At 46.9% G+C, this 21,278-nt stretch overlaps 1 protein-coding gene across 1 annotated transcript in view; it reads right to left on the minus strand.

Moving 5' to 3' along the window:
• The window catches only part of LOC104500841 (obscurin-like), a gene marked incomplete at both ends in the record, with an annotated part of 36,130 nt that extends 15,130 nt beyond the window's left edge, over window positions 1-21,000 (minus strand). Inside the window, 14 exons of the mRNA XM_010144562.1 lie at window positions 243-506; window positions 2,123-2,386; window positions 2,893-3,156; window positions 3,453-3,716; window positions 4,054-4,317; window positions 7,816-8,079; window positions 10,131-10,394; window positions 11,647-11,913; window positions 12,967-13,233; window positions 14,154-14,417; window positions 14,776-15,042; window positions 15,613-15,876; window positions 19,295-19,561; window positions 20,728-21,000. Of these exons, the coding sequence (XP_010142864.1) occupies window positions 243-506; window positions 2,123-2,386; window positions 2,893-3,156; window positions 3,453-3,716; window positions 4,054-4,317; window positions 7,816-8,079; window positions 10,131-10,394; window positions 11,647-11,913; window positions 12,967-13,233; window positions 14,154-14,417; window positions 14,776-15,042; window positions 15,613-15,876; window positions 19,295-19,561; window positions 20,728-21,000 (3,717 nt within the window). The remainder of the gene's footprint in view (window positions 1-242; window positions 507-2,122; window positions 2,387-2,892; window positions 3,157-3,452; window positions 3,717-4,053; window positions 4,318-7,815; window positions 8,080-10,130; window positions 10,395-11,646; window positions 11,914-12,966; window positions 13,234-14,153; window positions 14,418-14,775; window positions 15,043-15,612; window positions 15,877-19,294; window positions 19,562-20,727) is intronic.
• Between the last annotated feature and the right edge of the window lie 278 nt (window positions 21,001-21,278).

Below are 21,278 nucleotides of genomic sequence, written 5' to 3' on the forward strand. Positions count from 1 at the left end.
GGGAGGTAAAGATGAAAGGACAGCGGGTTGCTGTTTAAGGAAAGGAGAAGACAAAAGGAGGGCACGGAAAAATGCAGCCCAGAATTGTTCCAATACACACAGCCTGCAGGTCATCAAAGGCAGGGAATGCTTTCAGATGAGAGGGACTGTGGTTAATAAGGTGGGACAGACAGACAACCAGACACCTGATAGCAGAGGACAGACGTTTCCTGTTAGGAATAGGAGGTTGAGGAAGTTTTTACCCTGTACTCTCAAGACAGCTGTAGTCTGCTGCTCTCCACACACACAGGTGTAGTCTCCTGCATCCTCCTCAGATATTTCATGGATCACCAGCTCTGCCTCGGGCCCTTCCTGCCTCATTTTGTATTTCTTGCTGGCTCTAAGAATCCTCTGGTCCTTCCGCCACTCCACCGGAGCAGCCTTGGTGAGCTCGCAGTGCAGGGTGACTTCTCCACCTTCTTCTGCTTCCTTGTTCCTTAGCTCTTTCTTAAAGAGCGGTGGCAGAGCTGAAGGATGCAACATGGACAAATGGTCATCAGAAAAACAGAACTAAAACCCTAATTTCTTTTTCATCCTTGGGATTACTTCCCCTCATGCCTCCCTTTTTCAGCCTATTATAAACGCACTTAGCTACAGCCAGGTTCAGAAACTCCAAAAGCATCTTTCTCTAAGCGTGACATGGTTTCACTCACTGTAGGAGATCAGTTCCCTGGGTGTCTGCTGCTTTTCATGGTGAAAGAACAATACGGAAAAATCCAGATCTTGAGTCAAGAGCACTCACAAATGACACTTCTGGATACAGCATGACGTTACCTACACAGGTACGTTTTCTTGGAGGCTGGTATTGTCATTTCCCAGTTTCTTTTTACTAAAAAAATTAGAGCCCCATCTACATGAAATCAGTCAGATTTTAAAATAAAACTACATCTGGTTTTAAATTGAAGTTTGAAGGGCCATTACATGTCGTAAGAATCCCAGGTTCTCATTATTCCCCATTTTGGGAATCAAAATCCAAAGACAGAACCTTCAGGAAAACTAATTATTAACATTGACCCACAAAGGTGCCTTGTGCACAATTACTGTAAGCGAGTACAGAGTACAAGTATTACTCCCCAAATACCTCAGGAAAAGTTCATATCTCAGGAAAGCCTGAGGGGAGTCCAAATTTTTTGGAAAAAAGTTGGAGGGGACAAAATTAGGTCTCTGACCAATTAAGTTCCTCAGAGCCAAAGACTGTTCCTCCATTAAAACTGGTATTCATTGCTGAGAGCAGAGCAGAACATCGGGTAATGAGATCATTAACGCAACTCAAGGACTTACTTCTGGATTGGTTTATTGAGTTCTAGTAGGATAAAGAAGAGTCTCGCTGCTGAGAACCTTGTCGCTGGTTGGGGTTTTGTTAATACCTAACTGCCAAGGTAGTCCTGATCCCCCCACAGGGCTGTGGAGCCCGGCATCCTTCAAACCTAGGTTAAGGGTAACAAGCTCTGAAATGGTAACTCCTATCTCATCTCTGCACCTCCGACTTGCTTAAAAAAATACAGCCAAGGTAGTCCTGATCCCCCCACAGGGCTGTGGAGCCCGGCATCCTTCAAACCTAGGTTAAGGGTAACAAGCTCTGAAATGGTAACTCCTATCTCATTCTGCACCTCCGACTTGCTTAAAAAAATACAGTATCCTCAGGAGCAGCCACGGCCGGGTCACCCAGCAGAGCGGCATCTCCTCCACCTTCTGTTGACTCAGCCCTGACTTCTCCACTGAGCAGTGCTTGGAGAGAAGAGGGCCTGTCAGACCAGACATATGTGTTCTGGAAAAAGCTGGGTGGCTGAGGAGAACCATGGGGATGAGGAGGGGAAAGGAGATAGAAAATGTAAGTGTCCAAGAAGAGGGGACTTGGACAGAAGTGTCTCATTTTCTCGTTTTAAAGGGGGGCTGGATTAACAGTGACCCCAGAACTTGCCCTGAGCTCTTCTTTCTCAGTAAGATAAGATCTATACATAGAACAAAGGAAGAGAAAGGGATGAAAACAACGATGAGTTACTGACCCAGGGCAGAAACAGCTGAATTTCAGAGTGCTGCCTGTCTACAGACCTATTTATCAAACTTAATGAGGTCTTTTTACCATGAACTGTTAAGGTTGCTGTTGTCTCCTGGTCACCGCACACGCAGGTGTAATCTCCAGCATCTTTTACTTCTAGGTCATGAATGACCAGCTCTTCCGTGGTGCCATGCTCTCTCATTTCGTATTTGTCACTTGCTTTGAGCACTTTGGACCCTATTTTCCACTGCACTGGAGCTGCTTTGCTCAATTCACAACAGAGAGAGACTGATGCTCCCTCTAGGACTTCTTCATTCTTCAGTTCTCCCTTGAAAACCACCGGCAGGGCTGGGAATGGAAAGTCAATAACAGCGTGTTTAAACTCAGACCTCTGCATTTGTGATCAACGACATGAACTCTCAACTGAAGTTTGAATCTGGCCAAGTCTGGGACTTTGGCCATTGAGGTTGAGGTTATCACTACGATGATCTGGAAAACTAAATTCAGCAGCAAGAGTAAGAAAAGAAATGCTGAGCTGACCGGTCAAAGTACCACAAGCTGGATGGATCCAAGATGCAACCCAAAGAATTTATGACAGGGCCACCCTCCCTGGGGACAGGACAGGAGTGTTTCCCAGGCGATATTCCCTCAAACGTAGCTGTCTATGGAGAAATAGTCACGTCCTCAGCTCCCTCTCCAAGAATATCAGATCAAAACTAAATGTCAGAACAAGAAGATCTCCTTTCCTGCACACAAATTAACTCCTAGGAAAGCCTGACAGGTGAACACTTCATACACCAACAGGTTGTTTCAGAGAAGCCAAAAATGAACAGTCATCTGCAGGATGAATTTACCATTCACGGTCAGAGAAGCCGTGGTGCGTTGGTCTCCGCACACACAGGTGTAATCTCCCGCATCCTGCAGCTCTAGATCACGAATTTCCAGCTCAGCAAGGGCATTATCCTGCCGCATGCTGTATTTCTCACTCGCCCTGAGCATCTTGTTTCCTTTCTTCCACGCCACAGCCGCAGCCTTGGTCAGCTCACAGCGCAGAGTGGCTGTTTGGCTTTCCATGGCTTGCAGGTCCTTCAGCTCTTCTTTGAAAAGCGCAGGTAGGGCTGAAGGTCACAAAACAGACAGCGGACATTAAAAATGGCACACGGGTGATGGGAGCGAGGGGTTGGGACAGAAGCAGAGAATATTTTAGGGTGGAAGGAGTTTTCTCATAATTCTGGAATATTGGACAAACGAATAGACAGAAATGGAAATGCAGTCTGGATGCCACCAGATCTTAGAGACAAGTTTAGGTTACAAGTTTAAAGAAAAAAATTCAGCCACAGTTGAACACACAACCGGTAACAACAAGGTTGTGGGGAAAACCACGCTAATACAGATATATGTATATGGCTTTTACCATGCACTGTCAAGGCAGCTGTCGTCTCCTGTTCTCCACACACACAAGTGTATTCTCCAGCATCTTTCAACTCTACGTCATGGATAAGCAGCTTCATGACCGTGCCCTCCTGTCTTATTTTGTATTTGTCGCTGACTTTGAGCAAACTGCTTCCCTTTCTCCACTCTACTTGAGCAACCTTGGTCAGCTCACAGTGCAGAGTGACTGCTTGACCTTCTGTTACCTCCTTGTCCTTCAGGCTCTCTTTGATGCGTGCAGGTAGCGCTGAGGAAGCAATGCACAGAGGGTTAAAACGGAGCAGCAAACATGGCCTCCTGGTGAAGGGCTGGGGCGGGGGAAGAAAAGGCGATGGCATCACTGAGGAGCTGTTTTCAGGCCTGATCTCACATCTACTTTAGGGATCAGGTCCCAAAACCACTTTTCTTAGGAAATGGGATGAAGGTCTTCCCTTTAAATCACAGAATGCAAATTAATTCTCATGACGGTGACATGCAAAGTCAGCCTTGGAGGAACGATGCAGAGATAACAACGAACACGGAGAAAAAATGAATTCAAACCATAAGCTCAATAATGAGGACATCTAGATGAAATTGGTTATTACCATGGACTGCTAAGGTAGCTGTGGACTGCTTATCCCCACACACGCAGGTATAATCACCGGCATCATTCTCGTTTAGATTATGGATCACCAGTTCTGCAGTGACATCCTTCTGCCTCAGCTTGTACTTCTCGCTAGGTCTGAGTACTGTGGGTCCCTTTTTCCACTCCACTGAAGCGGCCTTGGTCAGCTCACAGCGCAGAGTCACTGCTTCTCCCTCAGTGGCTTCCACATTTCTTAACTCTTCTTTGAAGAGAGCAGGAAGGGCTGAGAAACAAAGGAGCAAACATTTTCATGATATGGATTTCTTGGCCACCAAAAACCCCGAACCTTGGTGTTTACCAGTTATTGACAGGAGGAAGATCCTAAGTTGTATCATAGCCAGGAAAGGGTCTCAAACAGTGGATTAATCTGCTGGTTGGTTTGGAGATGTATGGAGGATAAATATAAGGAATGGGAAAATTTCATGTGTGGTCAAAACTGTAACTTCCTCGGTGTAATTCAGGCCAGGAGCAGTGATTCAGCAGGTTACACCTTAATGAGGGAAAACAGCTGAAGACAAAAAGAAAAGGCTTTACCCTACTTGTTAAGGGTGCCTAGAGATGTCGCCTGAGAGTTAGAGTAAGGCTGAAGAGCCGAATCAGAGAGACCTCTTGAAAGTGCTTGGATAACAATAAAATGGAAAAAGGACACCATCTCCATTGAAAAAACAGTCAGCTGGACTCGATGATCTTAAAGGTCTCTTCCAACCCAAATGATTCTGTGATTCCATGAAATCTGCTAGAAGACACTCACACCAGGAAGTTCAGATGCATCCTAACACCCTGTCCCTTCTGGAACAGCCGGTAGAATCAGTCAGAACATCAGAGGGGATGGTGAGGTGGTAATACATACTGCGGGAGCAGTAGGATGGGCCACTTTGGAATTTGTGAAGCCTTTGGAATGGGGTGGGGGCCACATTTGGATATAGAATGTATATGCAAGAAGAGGACAGGTCCTGACACTGGCCAGCAAGATACAGGTATTTGAGAATATGGATGTGGAGAATAACTGGGCAGACGTCAACTAGGAAGCAGGAGAAGCTCATGAATTTTAGGACAAGTAATGATGGAGAAGAGCAGAAGAAAATTCTCCAGGCAATAAGAAATCAAGAATTCAAGAATTGTTACTTATGGTCAAGCAGAAGCAAACTAAAAAGACAAGGTAGTTTAAAAGAGTGGAAAACTTCTCAAAGAAACACTATTAAGGGCATAATTACACAGACTTCCTTGTTCCAAAGACCATCAGGAATAAACTGCCTAAAGTATGAATTCTTTGATGTCCTGAAACTCAAGAAACCTGTAAGATCTGGGAGGTTTAGATGAGTGCAGAAAGATTACAGAATGTGGAGGCAAAACCAGAAAGACCAGGTTCCCTGCCTGTCTCAGGGCAGTTCCCCACTCGTGGACTCTGTCACCTCATGAACAAAGGGACCATCATGGAAGGTAAGCTGCAAGATGATGCTGGTATCAGATGCCTCCTGACACAGCTGAATGTTGTGTGTAGTTGTATCCAACAACGGGGTGGCAAGACCACGGGCCTTCCATGTCCTCTGCTCACAGCTCAGCTCGTGGCTCGTGGTGTTACCAGAAATAATACAGTGACACTCTGCAAGTAGATCAGGGGGCAGAAAAACACGGGAGAAGTTGGTCTGTCTCTCAGGAATGAAAGATGATGGAAGTGACATGGGCAAAGCTGAAGTGTTTAATTCCTTTTTCTTCTTTAATATTGAAGGTTAACGGGCTAAGAAGTACTATGAATTCTGGCTAGGATAAGGGGAGAAAAGGATTAAAGAATATTTACACAAACTGAATATTCTCAAAGCAGCTTGCTGAGAGCAAATGATTTGTCCTGGAACGCTTAAGCTACAGGTTCAACCAATACCAGCCATTAACCGTCACACGGGAGAAATCAAAGAGAATGAGTGATGTTCCACAACTACAGAATGGAAACTCCGTGGTGGAAAAGGTCTCAAGGGTTGAAATTTAGTCCTTACAGTGTAAACCAAGAGTCTAAGCTCACAGGACAGTCAAGAAAGTTCCAGACAAAGTCAAGAGAGCCAGAAGCTCTCTGTTGAGCCCATGTAACTGTCTGCTCTATAGTGACCTGGATGTCCCTCTACTAATTTGAAGACCACAGTCAAAGAATATTCAGCTGTGATTTACACTCACATTGACAGAATGAGTTGAGCAGAGTTCCTCAATGCTCTGGAGTGCAGTATTGTTCTTTAGTGACTTGAATAATGAAATGCAGAGCTGTTATTCACTTTGCAGATGGTCTCAGGGTGGGAGGAGAGGGAAGCTGAAAGCACTTTGTTAAACAGGATTAGAGGATCTTGATGAAGCAATGGTAAAAAAAAATAAGCTATAATTCAGCAAGAGCAGAGGCAAAATGCTCTATCGAGGAACAATCAAGAACACAAATACAAGATGGGGAATAATAGGCAGCAGATCTGCAGAGAAAGATTTGGGGTTACAACAGATCGTGAAGCAAATGCAAATCGAAAAATGCAGTTCTGATGTGAATAAAGCAAACATCCCAACAGGGCTATATAAAATGGAGCGTCCTATGCCAGACACATGAAGCCCTTCCATCCTACTCCAGCCTGGCAAAGCCTCAGATGGAGCACTGTCGTCTGCTTTTGGCCACCACACTTCTAGAAACACAAGCATTAACTGAAGATGGTCAAGAAAGCAAGAAAGGTGACCTGAAGTCTGGAAGACATGGTCTATGAAGAAAGAGTGAAAGGATCCAAGGTGCTTAGTCTAGAAGAGAGAAGACAGAAAGGAGACATGGTGTAAGTTTTCAAATCTTTCACTGAGGGGAAAACAGCAAATGCTTTGAAGTATCTACAGGACACGGGACAAGAATTAATGACTTAAACCAGCTCGTGAAAGACTTGTGTTGAAATGAGGAAGAACCCTCTGGCTGTATTGATGGCTTGGCAGTGGAATGAGTGCCCAGGGGTCACTGGAGTGAGGCTAGGTAGAGGTGATGGTGACTCGGAGCTCAGGGATGGACTAGATGACTTGTAGAGATCCTTTCCAATTCTACTTTCCACGGTTCAAGGCTGAAGCCATCCTTGTTTTGCTGGTAAATAGCCAGATGAAAAGGTCTGGGCACTAAAGAAACCAACTCACCGACCTCCTGACTTTCCAGGTGAGAAAGATGGCCGAACGACTTCCTACTGCCCTGTGTTACCAGCGGAAGCAAAGTTTCCCTCTCTTCTAAGGCGAGTCTACGACTGTGAAGTACTTTCACGCTGAGTTTTCTACAACTCCAGAACACACATCTGCATCGTCCCTCATCACGGATATATAGAAAAGTTGTGCTGAATCAAGTTTTTTTGCGTTATTTAAAATTATCTGTCAAATCTTGATGTAGCTTGAAAACTAAGACTGCTCTTAGGATGAGGGTTTTTGCTACTCCTCTCTAGGGCTGAGTCAGAAGTAATTCATTCAGTGTAGGGCAAAGCAGTACAGACGTGTACCAACAAGGGCAAGGAGGAGGAAACAGGGAAAAAGTTAGTCTGATCGACGGAGCGGTAAGTCTAGTTAGAATTAGATAAAAATCACTATTGGAAAAGAAGAAAACAAAAGAAAATCCATTACTGACAGACTTAATGATGGCCAGATTAGAGAAAGAACTCATGGTGGGTCAGGCCTGAGCCTTCCGGAGGAGACAGGAGCCGCGCCACACAGCTGGTTCTCACGCCCGTGTTCTTACCGTGCACTGTCAGCGCTGCGGTAGTCTTCTCGCCTCCACACACACAGGTATACTCCCCAGCATCCTTCACTTCTAAGGCATGGATCAGCAGTTGCGCTGTCGTACCTTCCTGTCTCAGAGTATATTTTTCACTCGATTTGAGCACTTTGTGTTTCTTTTTCCACTCCACAGAGGCAGCCCTAGATAGCTCACACTGTAGCGTGGCTGTTCCACCTTCCGTGGCTTCTTCATTCTTCAGCTCTTTCTTGAAGTGTGCAGGCAAGGCTGAGGAGGTCAAAACGAGCAGAAGGTTTGACCATGGCAGCTATCCAAGCAACATTTTATCCGTGGTCTGACAACCACACCCTTCCCTAACCAAACAGGATTGATAACCACTCTGGGAAACACTCGAAGTGACTTTGGAAAGCTGGAGAACACCTTGTTCACCAGCCAGAGCTTTTTTTACGGTATGGTCTATGGCACGAAATGGAGAACCACACCAGCATAACCTTCAGAACCTGCAAGACTGAGCCCTACCTCACCTTAGGTATTGCCTGGAGCCCAACCGGGATGTGTAAGTTCTGCTGCAATGCAAAGAATTACTGAGGAAGTTCATAAATGAAACTGTACCTGAGGCATCAGCCTCAGTTTCCCATGAGTTTTCTCCTCAGGTAATGGTCTAGCAGAACTTTCGAATTATTCTGAAACACTGAAAATTGTATAAAAGAAAAATCTCATAATCAGATTGTAACATCCTCAGCTATAGGACTGCATCGTCTTTACAAGCAACGCTACAATGTGATTTTCCTTTCTTAGCAACTACTGCTGAACGTGAGCATCGAAGTCACTTGGAACCAAGACGAATATCTGCGATTTTTACAACGAACACCTGATCAGTGCCTGCTACTGACCATGTATTCAGGCATTTGTGCCCATGTCCAACCACACTAAATTCATCAGAAATGGGGCGGCCACTTCAAAGCTGACACCACCATGTTCTTAAAAAACCCATCTGGTTGAAAATAATCCACTTAATTTTGTTTTTACCATTCACTTTCAGGGCAGCGGTGGTTTTCTGATCTCCGTAACAGCAGGTGTAATCTCCAGCATCTGTCAGCTCTAAGTCGCGGATCACCAGCTCAGCAGTTGTGCCCTCGCATCTCATGGTGAGCTTCTCACTTGGCTCCAGGGCTCTGCCTCCTTTCCTCCATTCCACGGCAGCTGCCGGCTTGTTCAGTTCACAGCACAAAGTGGCTGTGCCTTTTTCTGCGGCTTCCACGTTCTTCAACTCTTTTTTAAAATGTGGAGGAAGGGCTGAAGATCACAGGTGAAGAGAAAGGACTTTAAAACAGAGAATACTGAACCTTGACTGCTCCACTGGATCAAAACCATTAATCACCACAAGATTCCAGAGGCATCCCTGCCTCATCCTTTCACACCATCCCAGAATCACCTGGCTGGAAGACACCTTTAAGCTCACCCAGTCCAACAGTTCCCCTGCACTGCCAGGGTCCCTGAACCATGTCCCTCAGCTCCACACCCACACGCTGTGAAACCCCTGGGGACTCCACCACCGCCCTGGGCAGCCTGGGCCAATGCTGCACAGCCCTCTCTGGAAAGAAGTTTTTCCAAATATCCAACTTAAATCTCCCCTGGCACAACTTGAGGCCATTTCCTCTCGTCCTGTCACTTGTCACATGGCAGAAGAGACCAACCCCCAGCTCACTCCATCCTCCTGTCAGGGAGTTGTAGAGAGCGGGAAGGTCTCCCCTGAGCCGCCTTTTGCAACGCTAATGTCACAGCTGATTTGGAAATCGGTGTTGTAAAGCTGTAATTTTGGAACTGGAAGGTATGACTTTTAAGTCCTAACATTGGAAAGCTGATCCCAAGATGTCAAGGAACCGTGCACGGCCCTGCCTTAAAACCAGATTAACAATTAAAGTAACACTACAGTGTTTGAAATGACAAGCTGCAATAACCATCCACAAGATCATCTTGACAGAGCGCCTCTCAACTGCACTCAAGAAAGACAAGCAAACCCTCAGTGATGTCACCTACGTAAATTAATGGAAATGCTACAAGTGCTATTTATGACTTCATCCAGCTCTTTGTTATCTGCTTCCAGATTCCACTAACAGGAAAGAGAAGGGCTGGAAAGACCGTACAATGCTATTGGTCAGTCCCAAGTGAAGGATTCGCAGTAAAAGTCATTCCCAGCGGTTGGTACAGCTGTTGTAATGACTTAAAATAAGAGATGGGACCAAGCCCGGTTTGTGATCCCACACGAGATGATGGACGACAGAGCAGAACCCCCCTGTCAAGCTGAGGTGTGTTACCATGTACTGTCAGGGAGGCGGTAGTCGTCTTGTCTCTGCACACGCATGAGTAATCTCCCGCGTCTTCTTCCTCCAGGCTATGGATTGTCAGCTCAGCAATGGTGTCCTTCAGCCTCATTTTGTGCTTCTCACTAGGCTTGAGCACCTTCTGCCCTTTCCTCCACTCCACCGGAGTGGGTTTAGTTAACTCACACTGCAGAACAGCCGTTGCGTTTTCTGTGGCTTCCACACTGACAAGTTCTTTTTTGAACAGGGCAGGCAAAGCTACGGGACGTAATATAGACAGAGAGGACATCAAAACCATTAACCAGACCTTGAGGAGCTTAGGACTAGGTCCTGAGACCAGTCCTTCACTGCTACAGGAAAAACAAATCCTATAGTCTTGAAAACCCCATTTGTTAGAAAACTCCTGCAGGACCTCACAGGGATGATTCCCACCATGACCTGCTTCTAGCGCTGACTTACGCAGCACGCTCAGCGCTACCCAGCTGGGTCCAGCAGTCCTCTCTACCGATTTCAGCCTGAAATCATCTGTCTTGACCATTGCTGTCCTGACTTCGGTCTGAAATGCATCGCCCCAGCTGCCAGCACTGCCAGCTGGAGATCTCTACCTTTCTGACACCATCATTTATCTTTATAGTAATATAACCTGAGGGGCACCTTTAAGCCATAATATCCACGGGCATCATGGCTCTAATATCAGGCACACAGTTTTCTCCAGCAGCATTCAGCCAGCTGCCTTGGGGGGTGCCACCAAAGGAAAAGGGAAGCGACTTGCACAGGGCAGAAAGTGCCAGCTCAGGGGAGGGGCAGACCAGAAGCACCGCCAGCTGGGAGAAAGAGGCAGTAAGAGCAAGCAGGAAACCTGAGAGAACAGGTTTTCCTCCACAGTTTTGCCCCCGTCCTTAGAATCATCTTATCCTTACGATCTATCTCAACTCAAACTATCCCTTCACCTCTTGGAACCACACGAGCTGCGGCGGCTGGAGGGGCAGCCACGGCTCAGTGCTATTCGCCACGGCAAGGGCAGGAACCAAACCTGTCCCACTATTCAGGACCTGCAGAAGAATGATTTGGGATTTGGGGGGGAAGTACCATTTCTTGGCAGAATATATCACAGTCCTGTGGGAGAGGAGGACAGTCACTCATTCCCAAGTGGAAAAACCTCTCACTGACTGAGCTCGGCTTTTCGGAAGAACTTTCCTTCAAGCACTGAAACCCACTGATGTCAGTGAGACCCAAGGACAAACCGTCTGAGAACAAGCTTGCTCCTGGAGATCTGCTCGCTCTTGGCCCTACCTACAGGTGCCCTTTTCACTTTCAAGAAGCGAAGACTAAGAAGAGAAACTCTCACAACTCTGCTTTGCTGTAAAGCCATCAGTTTCAAACTAACATCAGTGGAAGGCGGGATGAAAGACAGCCAGCAAACCAAGGAAACGCTCATCAAAGCAAGCGGGACAGGAGAAAAGGGATCTCCTTGAGATTCTGCTATCGGGACAGAGAACGGCTCTTTTACCATGGACTGTCAAGACGGCCGAGGTCTTCTGATCTCCACACACGCAGGTATATTCTCCTGTGTCTTCTACCTCCAGATCTCGGATCAACAGCTCTGCAGTGGTATCTTCTTGTCTCATCCTGTATTTATCACTCGGTTTGAGCACCTGGTCCCCTTTTTTCCACTCCACTGGGACACCGACCTTGCTCAGCTCGCAGTGCAGCGTGGCTGTTGCACCGTCTGTGGCTTCTCTGTTCTTCAGCCCTTCTTTGAAAAACGCGGGCAAAGCTGAAGGACAGGAACATGAGCAGTGAGATGTATTAACATTAAACACCAATGCCCAATTTTCCTTCTCCCTCTTATCTGGAACTGATTTATCAATACAAGAACACCGATTCTCGATAATCTTCACCAATCAGTATGAGGGAAAAATGGTGTCACCAGGAAAGGATTCAACGCTTGCAGTAATCCGCAGAGATATTTTACATGTACTCAGAGTCACAAATCAATACAGACAAAAGAGGAAAACCCTTTTTTTTTTTCCCTGGGAAATTTCAAGCAAAAGGAATAAAAACAAATTGGAAATTTCTGGGAAAAAAAAGGGTTTTCTTATATGGCTTTTAAAATGATAATAGGGGGATGTTTGCTATGTTTTCCCAAACAAAAAGCCACTCTACATTAAAAGAAGATGAATGAAACACTGGAGTTTCATTCTAAATGACGGTTGGAAATGAAATTGTTCATTTCAACACACGGTGGGAAACAGGCGTTTTCACCGGGACTGACATAACCTTCCAAACACATTCAGCTGCAGTAAAAATCAAAGTTCGCCCTGAGAATGGTCGCCCCTGAGGCGGTTTGGGCTTGCGTTACCAGGACAGTACCTGAATGCAGTGACAACTGGCCCGTACGTATAAAAGCGCCTCGTTGTCCCAGAAATGGAGCATGGCAATAAGATTCCAGGGAATTACCTAACCTTTGGGAATTCTATGGAACCTTAAAATCCCTAAGTCATGGTCCCTTTGAGGCCACTCATTTTATTGGGCTTGAGCATGACGGGGAGTCTAATAAAGGAACTTCCAAGGGGAAAAGCGAAAGGATGGACCCTCATTAAAACAGTAGCGGTGACCCTGGTTGTCTCTACCCTGTGCTTGCTGACGGATACCCCTCTTGTGCCACGCGCCCCCGCTGCACTGACGCTGGTGGGAGCACGGCATCAGCGGACTGTGGGTAAGGGCCTGGCAGGACAGAGGAGATGGGGGGGTAACCAGCGGTCTGTCCCAAACAATGGAGAGAACAGGAGAGCAGCGTGTAGTGTGCGTCTGGTTTGGTTTGGTTTACCATGCACTGTTAAGACTGCTGTCGTCTGCTGGTCTCCGCACACACAGGAATAATTCCCAGCATCCGCCGTGTCTAGGTTTTGGATTATAAGCTCAGCAATGACACCTTCGCGTTTCATTTTGTATTTGTCACTTGATCTGAGGGTCTTGAACCCCTTCTTCCACTCCACGTTGGCAGCAGCCTTGTTCAGCTCACAGCGCAGAGTCACGCTTTTACCCTCTGTGGCTTCTTCATCTGCCAGTGTTTTGGTGAAAAGAGCAGGCAGGACTGCAGAGCAAACGCAACACGGACACGGCATCAGCGCTGAGAAAGCCTGACCCGTGATCAACTCACTCGCTTCTCTTATCCCCCGCAGCCTACGTGTCACTGAAGCCACAAGACCTCCTTCACGCTCCAGGCTTTCGTTACCATCTCTCACATTTTAAAGGCCTGATCTTTACTTTTTTTGTCCTCACACTTTACAACTTTAAAAGCAAGTCCGTCTACCTGCAAGCTTAGCTGACGAGCTGCCTATCCTTTACACACTGTAAAATCAAAGGGGTAAAATTAGAGACCCTATTTCAATACGAGACACGGAGCATTTTGTTTCCCTCGGTAAAAACCAGCAATTTTATGGAATAGCCTGATTCACGGCACTGCCTGTGTTTTTCTACGTTTGTATTATCAGAGCAGTTAGTTACAAACATGCTGTCAGCTTTCTGCGGAGATTAAGCAAATAACTTTGGAAGAGTTAAGCCGATATTGGTTGGAAAGGGCTGGGAATAATAGCAGGTGCATTAAAAGGCTCTTTTTCATTAAGATAGTCCTTGTGTAGCATCATCCATTGACGAAAACTTGTTCCTCTTAGAAGCAACAAGTGTAACAAGTTAGGAAAAGTAAATTTTATTCCCTCTCTTAAGTCAACCCCTATCAGAAAACTTTCAAACAAGCAGCTCTAGGGGACTAGGGAGATTGCGTTGAGCTGGGGACCTGTGCTCCACTTGTCGTTTGAACAGAGCACTAGGAGGACACAGAGCACGTCAAGAGGGCATCAGGTGAAAGGAGGGAGAGGAGGAAAACGGGGCAGAAAAATTAATCAGCAGAGGGGAGGATAGAAAGTGCACAGGGACCAGATGAAAAAGGAAAGAGGAAGAGATCTGGGAATGACACAGGTTTACTTGGAGCACGTGCTGAGAGTTTCTCTTTACCATTTACTGTCAAAGCAGCCGTAGTCTGTTGATCTCCACACACGCAGCTGTAATCACCAGCATCGGCCAAATCCAGATCCCGGATCACCAGCTCCGCAAAGGGACCTTCCTGCTCTAGTTTGTATTTTTCACTTGGTTTGAGGACCTTATTCCCCTTCCTCCACTCGACTGGGGCCGATTTGCTCAGTTTACAGCACAAAGTGACTGCCTCCCCCTCTGTAGCTTCCTTGTTCATCATTTCTTCTTGGAAGAGGATAGGCAAGGCTGAAGGATGCAATACCAACAGAGGAGGAATCAGCTCTGGATGGAAATGAACTGGACTCTGCTGGGAGTTACTGGGCTGCGCTATTTAACCAAAACTGTACAATGGCTAGGTGGGTACAGGTGAAAGGGGGGAGAAATAAATCCGACAAAACAATGAACAACATAACTGTGCTGTCTCAAAGCAAAAAAACCCCAACCCCAGAAGGGACTGTTCTCTAAGAAGGTGACTCTTTGGCACCACAGAGGCGAGAACATGAAAGCTCTAAGAAATCACACCGATGAGGCTTTGGGCAACCAGTAAATTTGGCCAGACATGCTAAGTTTGGGGCTTAGTGAGAAACACGGCTAGAACTGTTACCGTTCACTCTCAGAGTGGCTGTTGTCTTCTGGTCTCCACACACGCAGGTGTAGCTCCCAGCATCAGTCAAGTCAAGGTCTTGGACAACCAGCTCGACAAAACGCCCTTCCTGTCTCATTTTGTACTTGCTGTTTGGCTTCAGCACCTTCCCGTCCTTCCTCCACTCGACCGAGCCCACCGCCTGGCTCAGCTCACACTGCAGCGTGGCCGTCCCGCTCTCAGTGGCTTCCTCGTTCTTCAGCTCTTGTTTGAAACGGACTGGCAGGGCTGAGAGATGCAGAATGAAAAGGGATTGCAACCCAAGGCCCTGCCCAGGTCTCTGGTCAAAGGCTGAGTCGTGATTTATCGTATGACTGCCTAAGCCTTATTCTAACACCCTGATTCTTAAACACATCCTGGGTGTTTTTGTGACTGGGAAAAAAAAAAATCTCTAATACATTGTTCTGTGGGAATCAAAAGTATGTGTGATCTTGACTGGGATCACACATACAAAGGACAAACTCATCCTCCTCATTCCAGGTGATGAAGCTTCCTTAACAGAAAATCCCAAGGAATCTTATGCTTCCATACTAATGCAGGGACATGTCATCACCCTTCACTTGAGGAAAGGCGAGGAGACAACACAACACACACAACATCAGGTGTAGTGAAAGCTGATCATGGATGGAGAGCGGGGAAAGCAGTGATGTGGCACCACAGGAAAGTGAAAGGATTTAAAAAAAAAGAAAGTACAAGCAGGACATAAAGGCGGGTGTCGTGAGGAAATGCACAGAAAGGAAGAGGGAAGAGATGGACAAAGACATTCCAGAGTTTCACGGGTTGTTTCTGACTTTTTACCATTCACTGATAAGGCTGCTGTGGTTTTTTGGTTCCCCACTACACACGTATAGTCTCCAGCATCCTTTGGGTCCAGATCGTGGATCAGCAGCTCAGCCACCGTGCCCTCCTGCCTCATCCTGTACTTGTTACTCGGCCGGAGAAGAGTGTGCCCCTTCCTCCACTCCACAGGGGCCTCTCTGCTCAGCTGGCATCGCAGGGTGGCTGTCCCACCTTCCCCAGCTTCCACGCTCTTCAGCTCTTCTTTGATGAGCACAGAGGCGGCTGAGGAATGAAGCATTCTCAGTTTACTCTACGAGCATCATTACCAGCTGGTGACCCCATCTGGGACTTAAATCCAAAACCAATTCTCTTGGCACAGCTAATAAGCTCTGACCGACCTGCACTCCAACTCTATCACATTTGCAATAGAGCCCCGTGAGTTTGGGAGGAAACAAACCCAGGATTATTTCCTAATAATTAGAATAATCAAGGTAATTACCCTCCTTCTGCCCAAGATGGTCTCAGACGTGTGAAAAAGTTGTTGAGAAAGCGCAGAAGAGAACTGCGCCCTCTGTAACACCAAATGTGCAGCCGAGGCCCGTCTTGCCTTCCGGCTCGGAGCTCAGGCAAGCCCCTCCGCCCAGAGCAGAACAGTTATCTCAGAGGCAAGGAAATACGTCTCGTTAGCGGCTGTACGTGATTGCTAATGTTTTACCGCAAAGTCTTAGAAAACCGAGAACACAACGAATGCAGCCAGGGCTGCCTTTTGTTTGTACTCATCCCTTTTTTCCCCTTGACTGCTCACTATAGAGGTGCAGGACCATGGCAAGAAAGACAACGAAGGGGCACAAGCAGGTGTCTCATTCCTACCGTGGATTTTGACTTGGGCTGTGGTCTGCTGGTCTCCCGTGTCACAGGTGTATCTTCCCGCATCTTCTGGCTCTGCGTTATGAATCACCAGCTCTGCCACTGTCCCCTTCTGCTTCATTTCATATTTGGCACTTGCCTGCAGAGTGGATTCTCCCTTCTTCCACACCACGGTGGCATCAGCTTTTGTGAGTTCGCAGCGCAAGGAGACAGACTGCCCCTCTTCGGTTGCCGTGTTCTCCAGGGCTTGTTTAAAGAGGACAGGCACAGCTAGAACACAGACCCAGCGATTAGGACATGCCCTCTTGGCCTGGTGTACGAATGCCCCCTGAGAGCTGTCACCTCTCCACACCAGCCCTTTTCCAAGGGAGCAGAGTATCCCCAGACCCTCCCCTGGCTGTGTGGCACCAAGGTGATTCTGCTTGGGAGCAGGAAGATCTCTCTCACCCAGAAGTTATCATCTCGCTGTGGATTCCAAGGAGGAATTCCACGGGGGAATTTTCTCTCATCTTTCTTAAGGACCCCTTAAGAGTGCCCTGGGCATCCTCCCCTAATGAGCTCCCAGCCGCTGCAGGGCTCCCAGAGAGAATTCACGCCCTGTCTCTCTCCTGCTTTCTGCTCCAGCAGGTGCTACGTTTGCTACGCTACTGAAGGAGCTGCATTCAAGGACATCGGGGAGTGCAGGTGGCATCTGAGAGCCTTTTAAAATGACGTTTTGGGAAGCGTTCCTTTTTCTTTAATAGAAGACCTATTAATCGCTGTATTAATATAACGTGGCACTGTATCTGACTCTGCCTACCGTTCACTTTCACCCGAGCAGTGGTCTTCAGCGCCCCGGCGGTGCAGGTGTAGTCCCCGGCGTCTATCGACTGGACATCTCGAATAATGAGCTCTGCCACAGTACCGCGCTGCTTGAATTCATACTTCTCGCTGGCACAGAGCACGGTGTCTCCTTTCATCCACTTCACTGGGGTACCCGGTTTGCTGAGCTCACAGGTCAGCTTCACTTGTTTTCCTTCTTTGGCTTCTTCGTTTTGGAGCTCTTGCTTGAAAAGAACAGGTACTTCTGAAAAAGAATATTGCGGATGTTTAAAACACAGGTTGAAAATCAATTTTCCCCTTTTTTTTGTTATTGAGATAGAAAACCACAGGAAGGGAGAAGCACTAGCAAGCAGTCAACAGCTGCTGACAACTCACATCTGGCTGCCAGCACCCTGCAGCAGCAATAAAACATTTGAGGCCATCTGCCTCTTTTCCTTTTAACCACTATCTGCTCTGTTGAAGCCATTTCTCCTCCTACGGTTGCCGTTACTCACATCAGTGGCAGATGCTGCACAGTTAGTGACACAGACTGCGTGTGGCAGATGGGTGCTCAGAGCTGGACCACGGGCACAAAAGACCATAAACCTTTACTGAGGTCAACTCGCACACAGAGGACAGGCAAACCGCTTTCTGTCATGACCAGTGTTGATTTCTCATTAAAAAACCCCTCATGACGTATTTGCATCCAACATAAATACAGACTTAGAACCAGCACAGAGCAAACACGGAGGAAAGCACAAGCTGAAAGGGCCCTGCGGGGATTGCTGAGCAGGCTCTGTCACAGCCTGGGGCTCAAGGCTTTCCGGAGAGCTCGTGTGGGGAAGGCATTGTGGGGAAAAACCTCAGCTGGAGTGTTTTCCCCTCGGATCATTGAAACCCAGGTTCTTCCTGGCATCATGGGGGAGATGCAGGTCCTACTGAAGTCAGCACAGATCTTCCTTTTGTGTGTAACAGTGCTGGGAAAACACCCTAGTGCTACGGAAAGACGTAGCCATTCAGGACCATTAACCACCACCTGTCATCTTCAGTACATCATCAAGGTCTTCTCTTTCCTTGCTCACCAGGACTCAGCCTTAAGCTGGCTTGATTCTTTGTGCTCTGGATAAATACCGTGAGCAGCTCATCTTCATGTTCTGAGGTTCAGGTTGAATATTCCAACAACCCAAATGCTTTTTGTTCACGCTGACTTCTCTAATCCAGGTGGAGCTTCCAGTTGGCCCTTCCCAAGCATGTTTGACCAGCTGTATGCAGAATATCCACTGGCCAGGCTGAACACAGCGTCAACAGCCCCTGTCCCTGCTCAGACCTGCCCACGTGAATGGGCAATTCTGCTCCTCGCCACCCGTGGGCTGGGGCAGTGACTCAAGACAGGCAGCAGCTACTATACTGTGGGTAGCAGATGAGCCAGGCTCTGGCACGGCTCACACCCAACGCTCACCTAACGTGCTTGGTTCTTACCCAACATGCTCAGGGAAATACACTACAATCTCACATGTCTAAGAAGAGACCCTTTGTCTCAGCTCAGACAACGCTTTAGGTAGCGCCTCCTGCCTGATCAAGCTCTTTGGATGCATTACTCCGTAAATCTGGCTGCCTAAAGCAAACACCCAGACAAACGCGGGTGCAAGAGCTCTGTCCTTGGAGAAAGCCATCAGTGGAGACAGCTTCAGGTGATTCATCCTTTCTCTGGATTACCTCTGAGGCTGGATGCATCTCCTACACAGTCCTCCACCGACCTATTGCTCTGCGCTCCAGAGAGCTTAGGCACTTAACTTCCACAGAGCTAAAACCAGCTAAGACAGAGGGGTTCCCTGTTCCACATCCTGTCACCTCTCCGGGTGCTGTCCGAGATGACTCGATGAGAACCTCTCCTGCACTGTGGTGGAAAGACATGAGGTTCCTTTTCAGTGTAGTTTCACTTTTTTTTTTTGTAATTTCAATTTATTACTCTGACCTTGGTGTTAGATGATGAGTTAGGACCCAAACCATCACTCACTCCAGAGGTTCTTACCCTTGACAGTAATAACCGCACTACTTTTAGCGGCTCCAGCCTCACACTCATATCTGCCACTGTCTCTTTCTTCTGCCCTGTGAACGACAAGCTTGGCTTCAAATCCTGACCGGCTGATGTTATGCCTGGAAGAATTCCTAAGGCTCTTCCCGTCTTTGCACCACTTTACAGGGCTGTCTGATTTGGAGGTTTCACAGTGAAGGATCACATCCTCTCCCTCAGTGACTTCAGCATCAACCAGCTCCTTTGTGAAGATGCAGGGCTTCTCTAGAATCACATAAAAACCATCTGAGATGCTTCAGAAGAGGTGTGGACTTTCAGGTCACAAGTAATCAGTGAGATTTACATCCAAGATTACTTGTATCAAAACCACAGGGCAAGGTTAGTAACAAATAATGTGGTGGTCATGACTACGAAGCCCTCAGGAAGGCACCAGTCATGCCATTATCAGTTGCTTAGTAAATACCTAATGCCAGCTGGGAGAAACTAAGACAACATTCCTGTTGAAGAACACAAATTATACCTCTCTCACACCTTGCTCAATAGCAACAAGATGGAGCTGATGATTAGTTTGAACCTTCTAACTGAAGGTGGAAAAGTTCATTCGGCAGGAAGTGAGGTGCAAGACAGGTTTCTCAAAGCCAGCCACCCACAGCAGGTCTCGTCTCAGCAATACGAGTCTTCTAAAAACCAGGCAGGTAGCTCAGACTGGTCACGGTGGGTGTCTCTACAACGTCTGGAAGATGACGGACACCTCCGCAGACCAGGTCTTCACTTCCAAAACAGGCCATTAAGACAGAGAAATGAACTGCTTTCTGTCTTCCCACACAGCTCATGGAGGTCTTCTAAGCTAGGTACCAACAGCCACATTGGCCAAGGTAGATCTCAGCCCCACACCCCCCAGCTTAATGCTTTTTATTTCATAACGATTCAATTAATCAGGAGACCAAACCTATATGCTATATATGCTATAGCATATGTATACATATCAGTGTAACAAAAACTAATCCAGCCTTTTGCAAATAAGACCTTTCATTTGCCTTCTGAAAAAAAAATCTGTTTGCATTTCTATAGCACGGCAAAATTTGGGCAAATTTTGGGTTTTTTAAAAATAAGATCTTTGCAAAAAATGTGGTGATTCTGAAAAGAATATGATCTGACACAGCGGAGACTGCGTTATACAGCCCTGGGCAAAGAGAAATATTTACGCTTGCAGGAGGAAAACAGCTCTCTAATCCTGCACGCGTTGGCTTGTCCAGGAGTACATCCCCCAGCTCTGCCTCACTGTGTAAAGCTGCTCCTGAACATTTACAGATATACACATGACAGAGCCACATTTGTGACATTTTTGTTCCATTTTTCACCTACCCACGTTAACCCGTTCTTATTTCTACGCGCTTTTTCCTCTCCTGTGGTTTTTAGGATTGAATTACCTTTAACAACCAAACTGGCAGATGTTTTCTTATCACCAGCTTCAAATGTAATGACCCCCGAGTCCTTCAGTGAGAGTTTTTTCAACGTTAGCAAGTGATATCCGCCAGGCTGAGACTGGATCTCATTAAGTTCATTGGTATGGAGTGGGGTTTTATCCAAAAACCACTGCACCTTGCTATAGTCTACAGGAGAGATTCTGCATTTGAACATGGCAGATTCTCCTTCTAACACAGTGACATCTTCCAGGTCTTCTGTTATTAGCACTTTCTGGCCTGAAAGGAACATAGATACATCGATTACTGGAATCTTCAGTTTCTAGCATGAAAGTCAATCTGGAAAACTCCAAAATTTCCCACGTGAGTATTTCAAGAAAGAAAAGCGTTCATGATACAGAAGACTGAAACACAATTCCCCGGTTACTGACCACAAAAAACATCCACGGGAAGATAATACATACAGGACACACACCGAAATACGATGGAGACAACTTCAAAGCGCCAGAACACACACAGCAGTACAAGCAGCCAGTACGATGCAAACCCAGCGTTAG

This window comes from Buceros rhinoceros, unplaced genomic scaffold (assembly GCF_000710305.1).
Source record: "Buceros rhinoceros silvestris isolate BGI_N320 unplaced genomic scaffold, ASM71030v1 scaffold13551, whole genome shotgun sequence".
NCBI classification, from domain to species: domain Eukaryota; kingdom Metazoa; phylum Chordata; class Aves; order Bucerotiformes; family Bucerotidae; genus Buceros; species Buceros rhinoceros.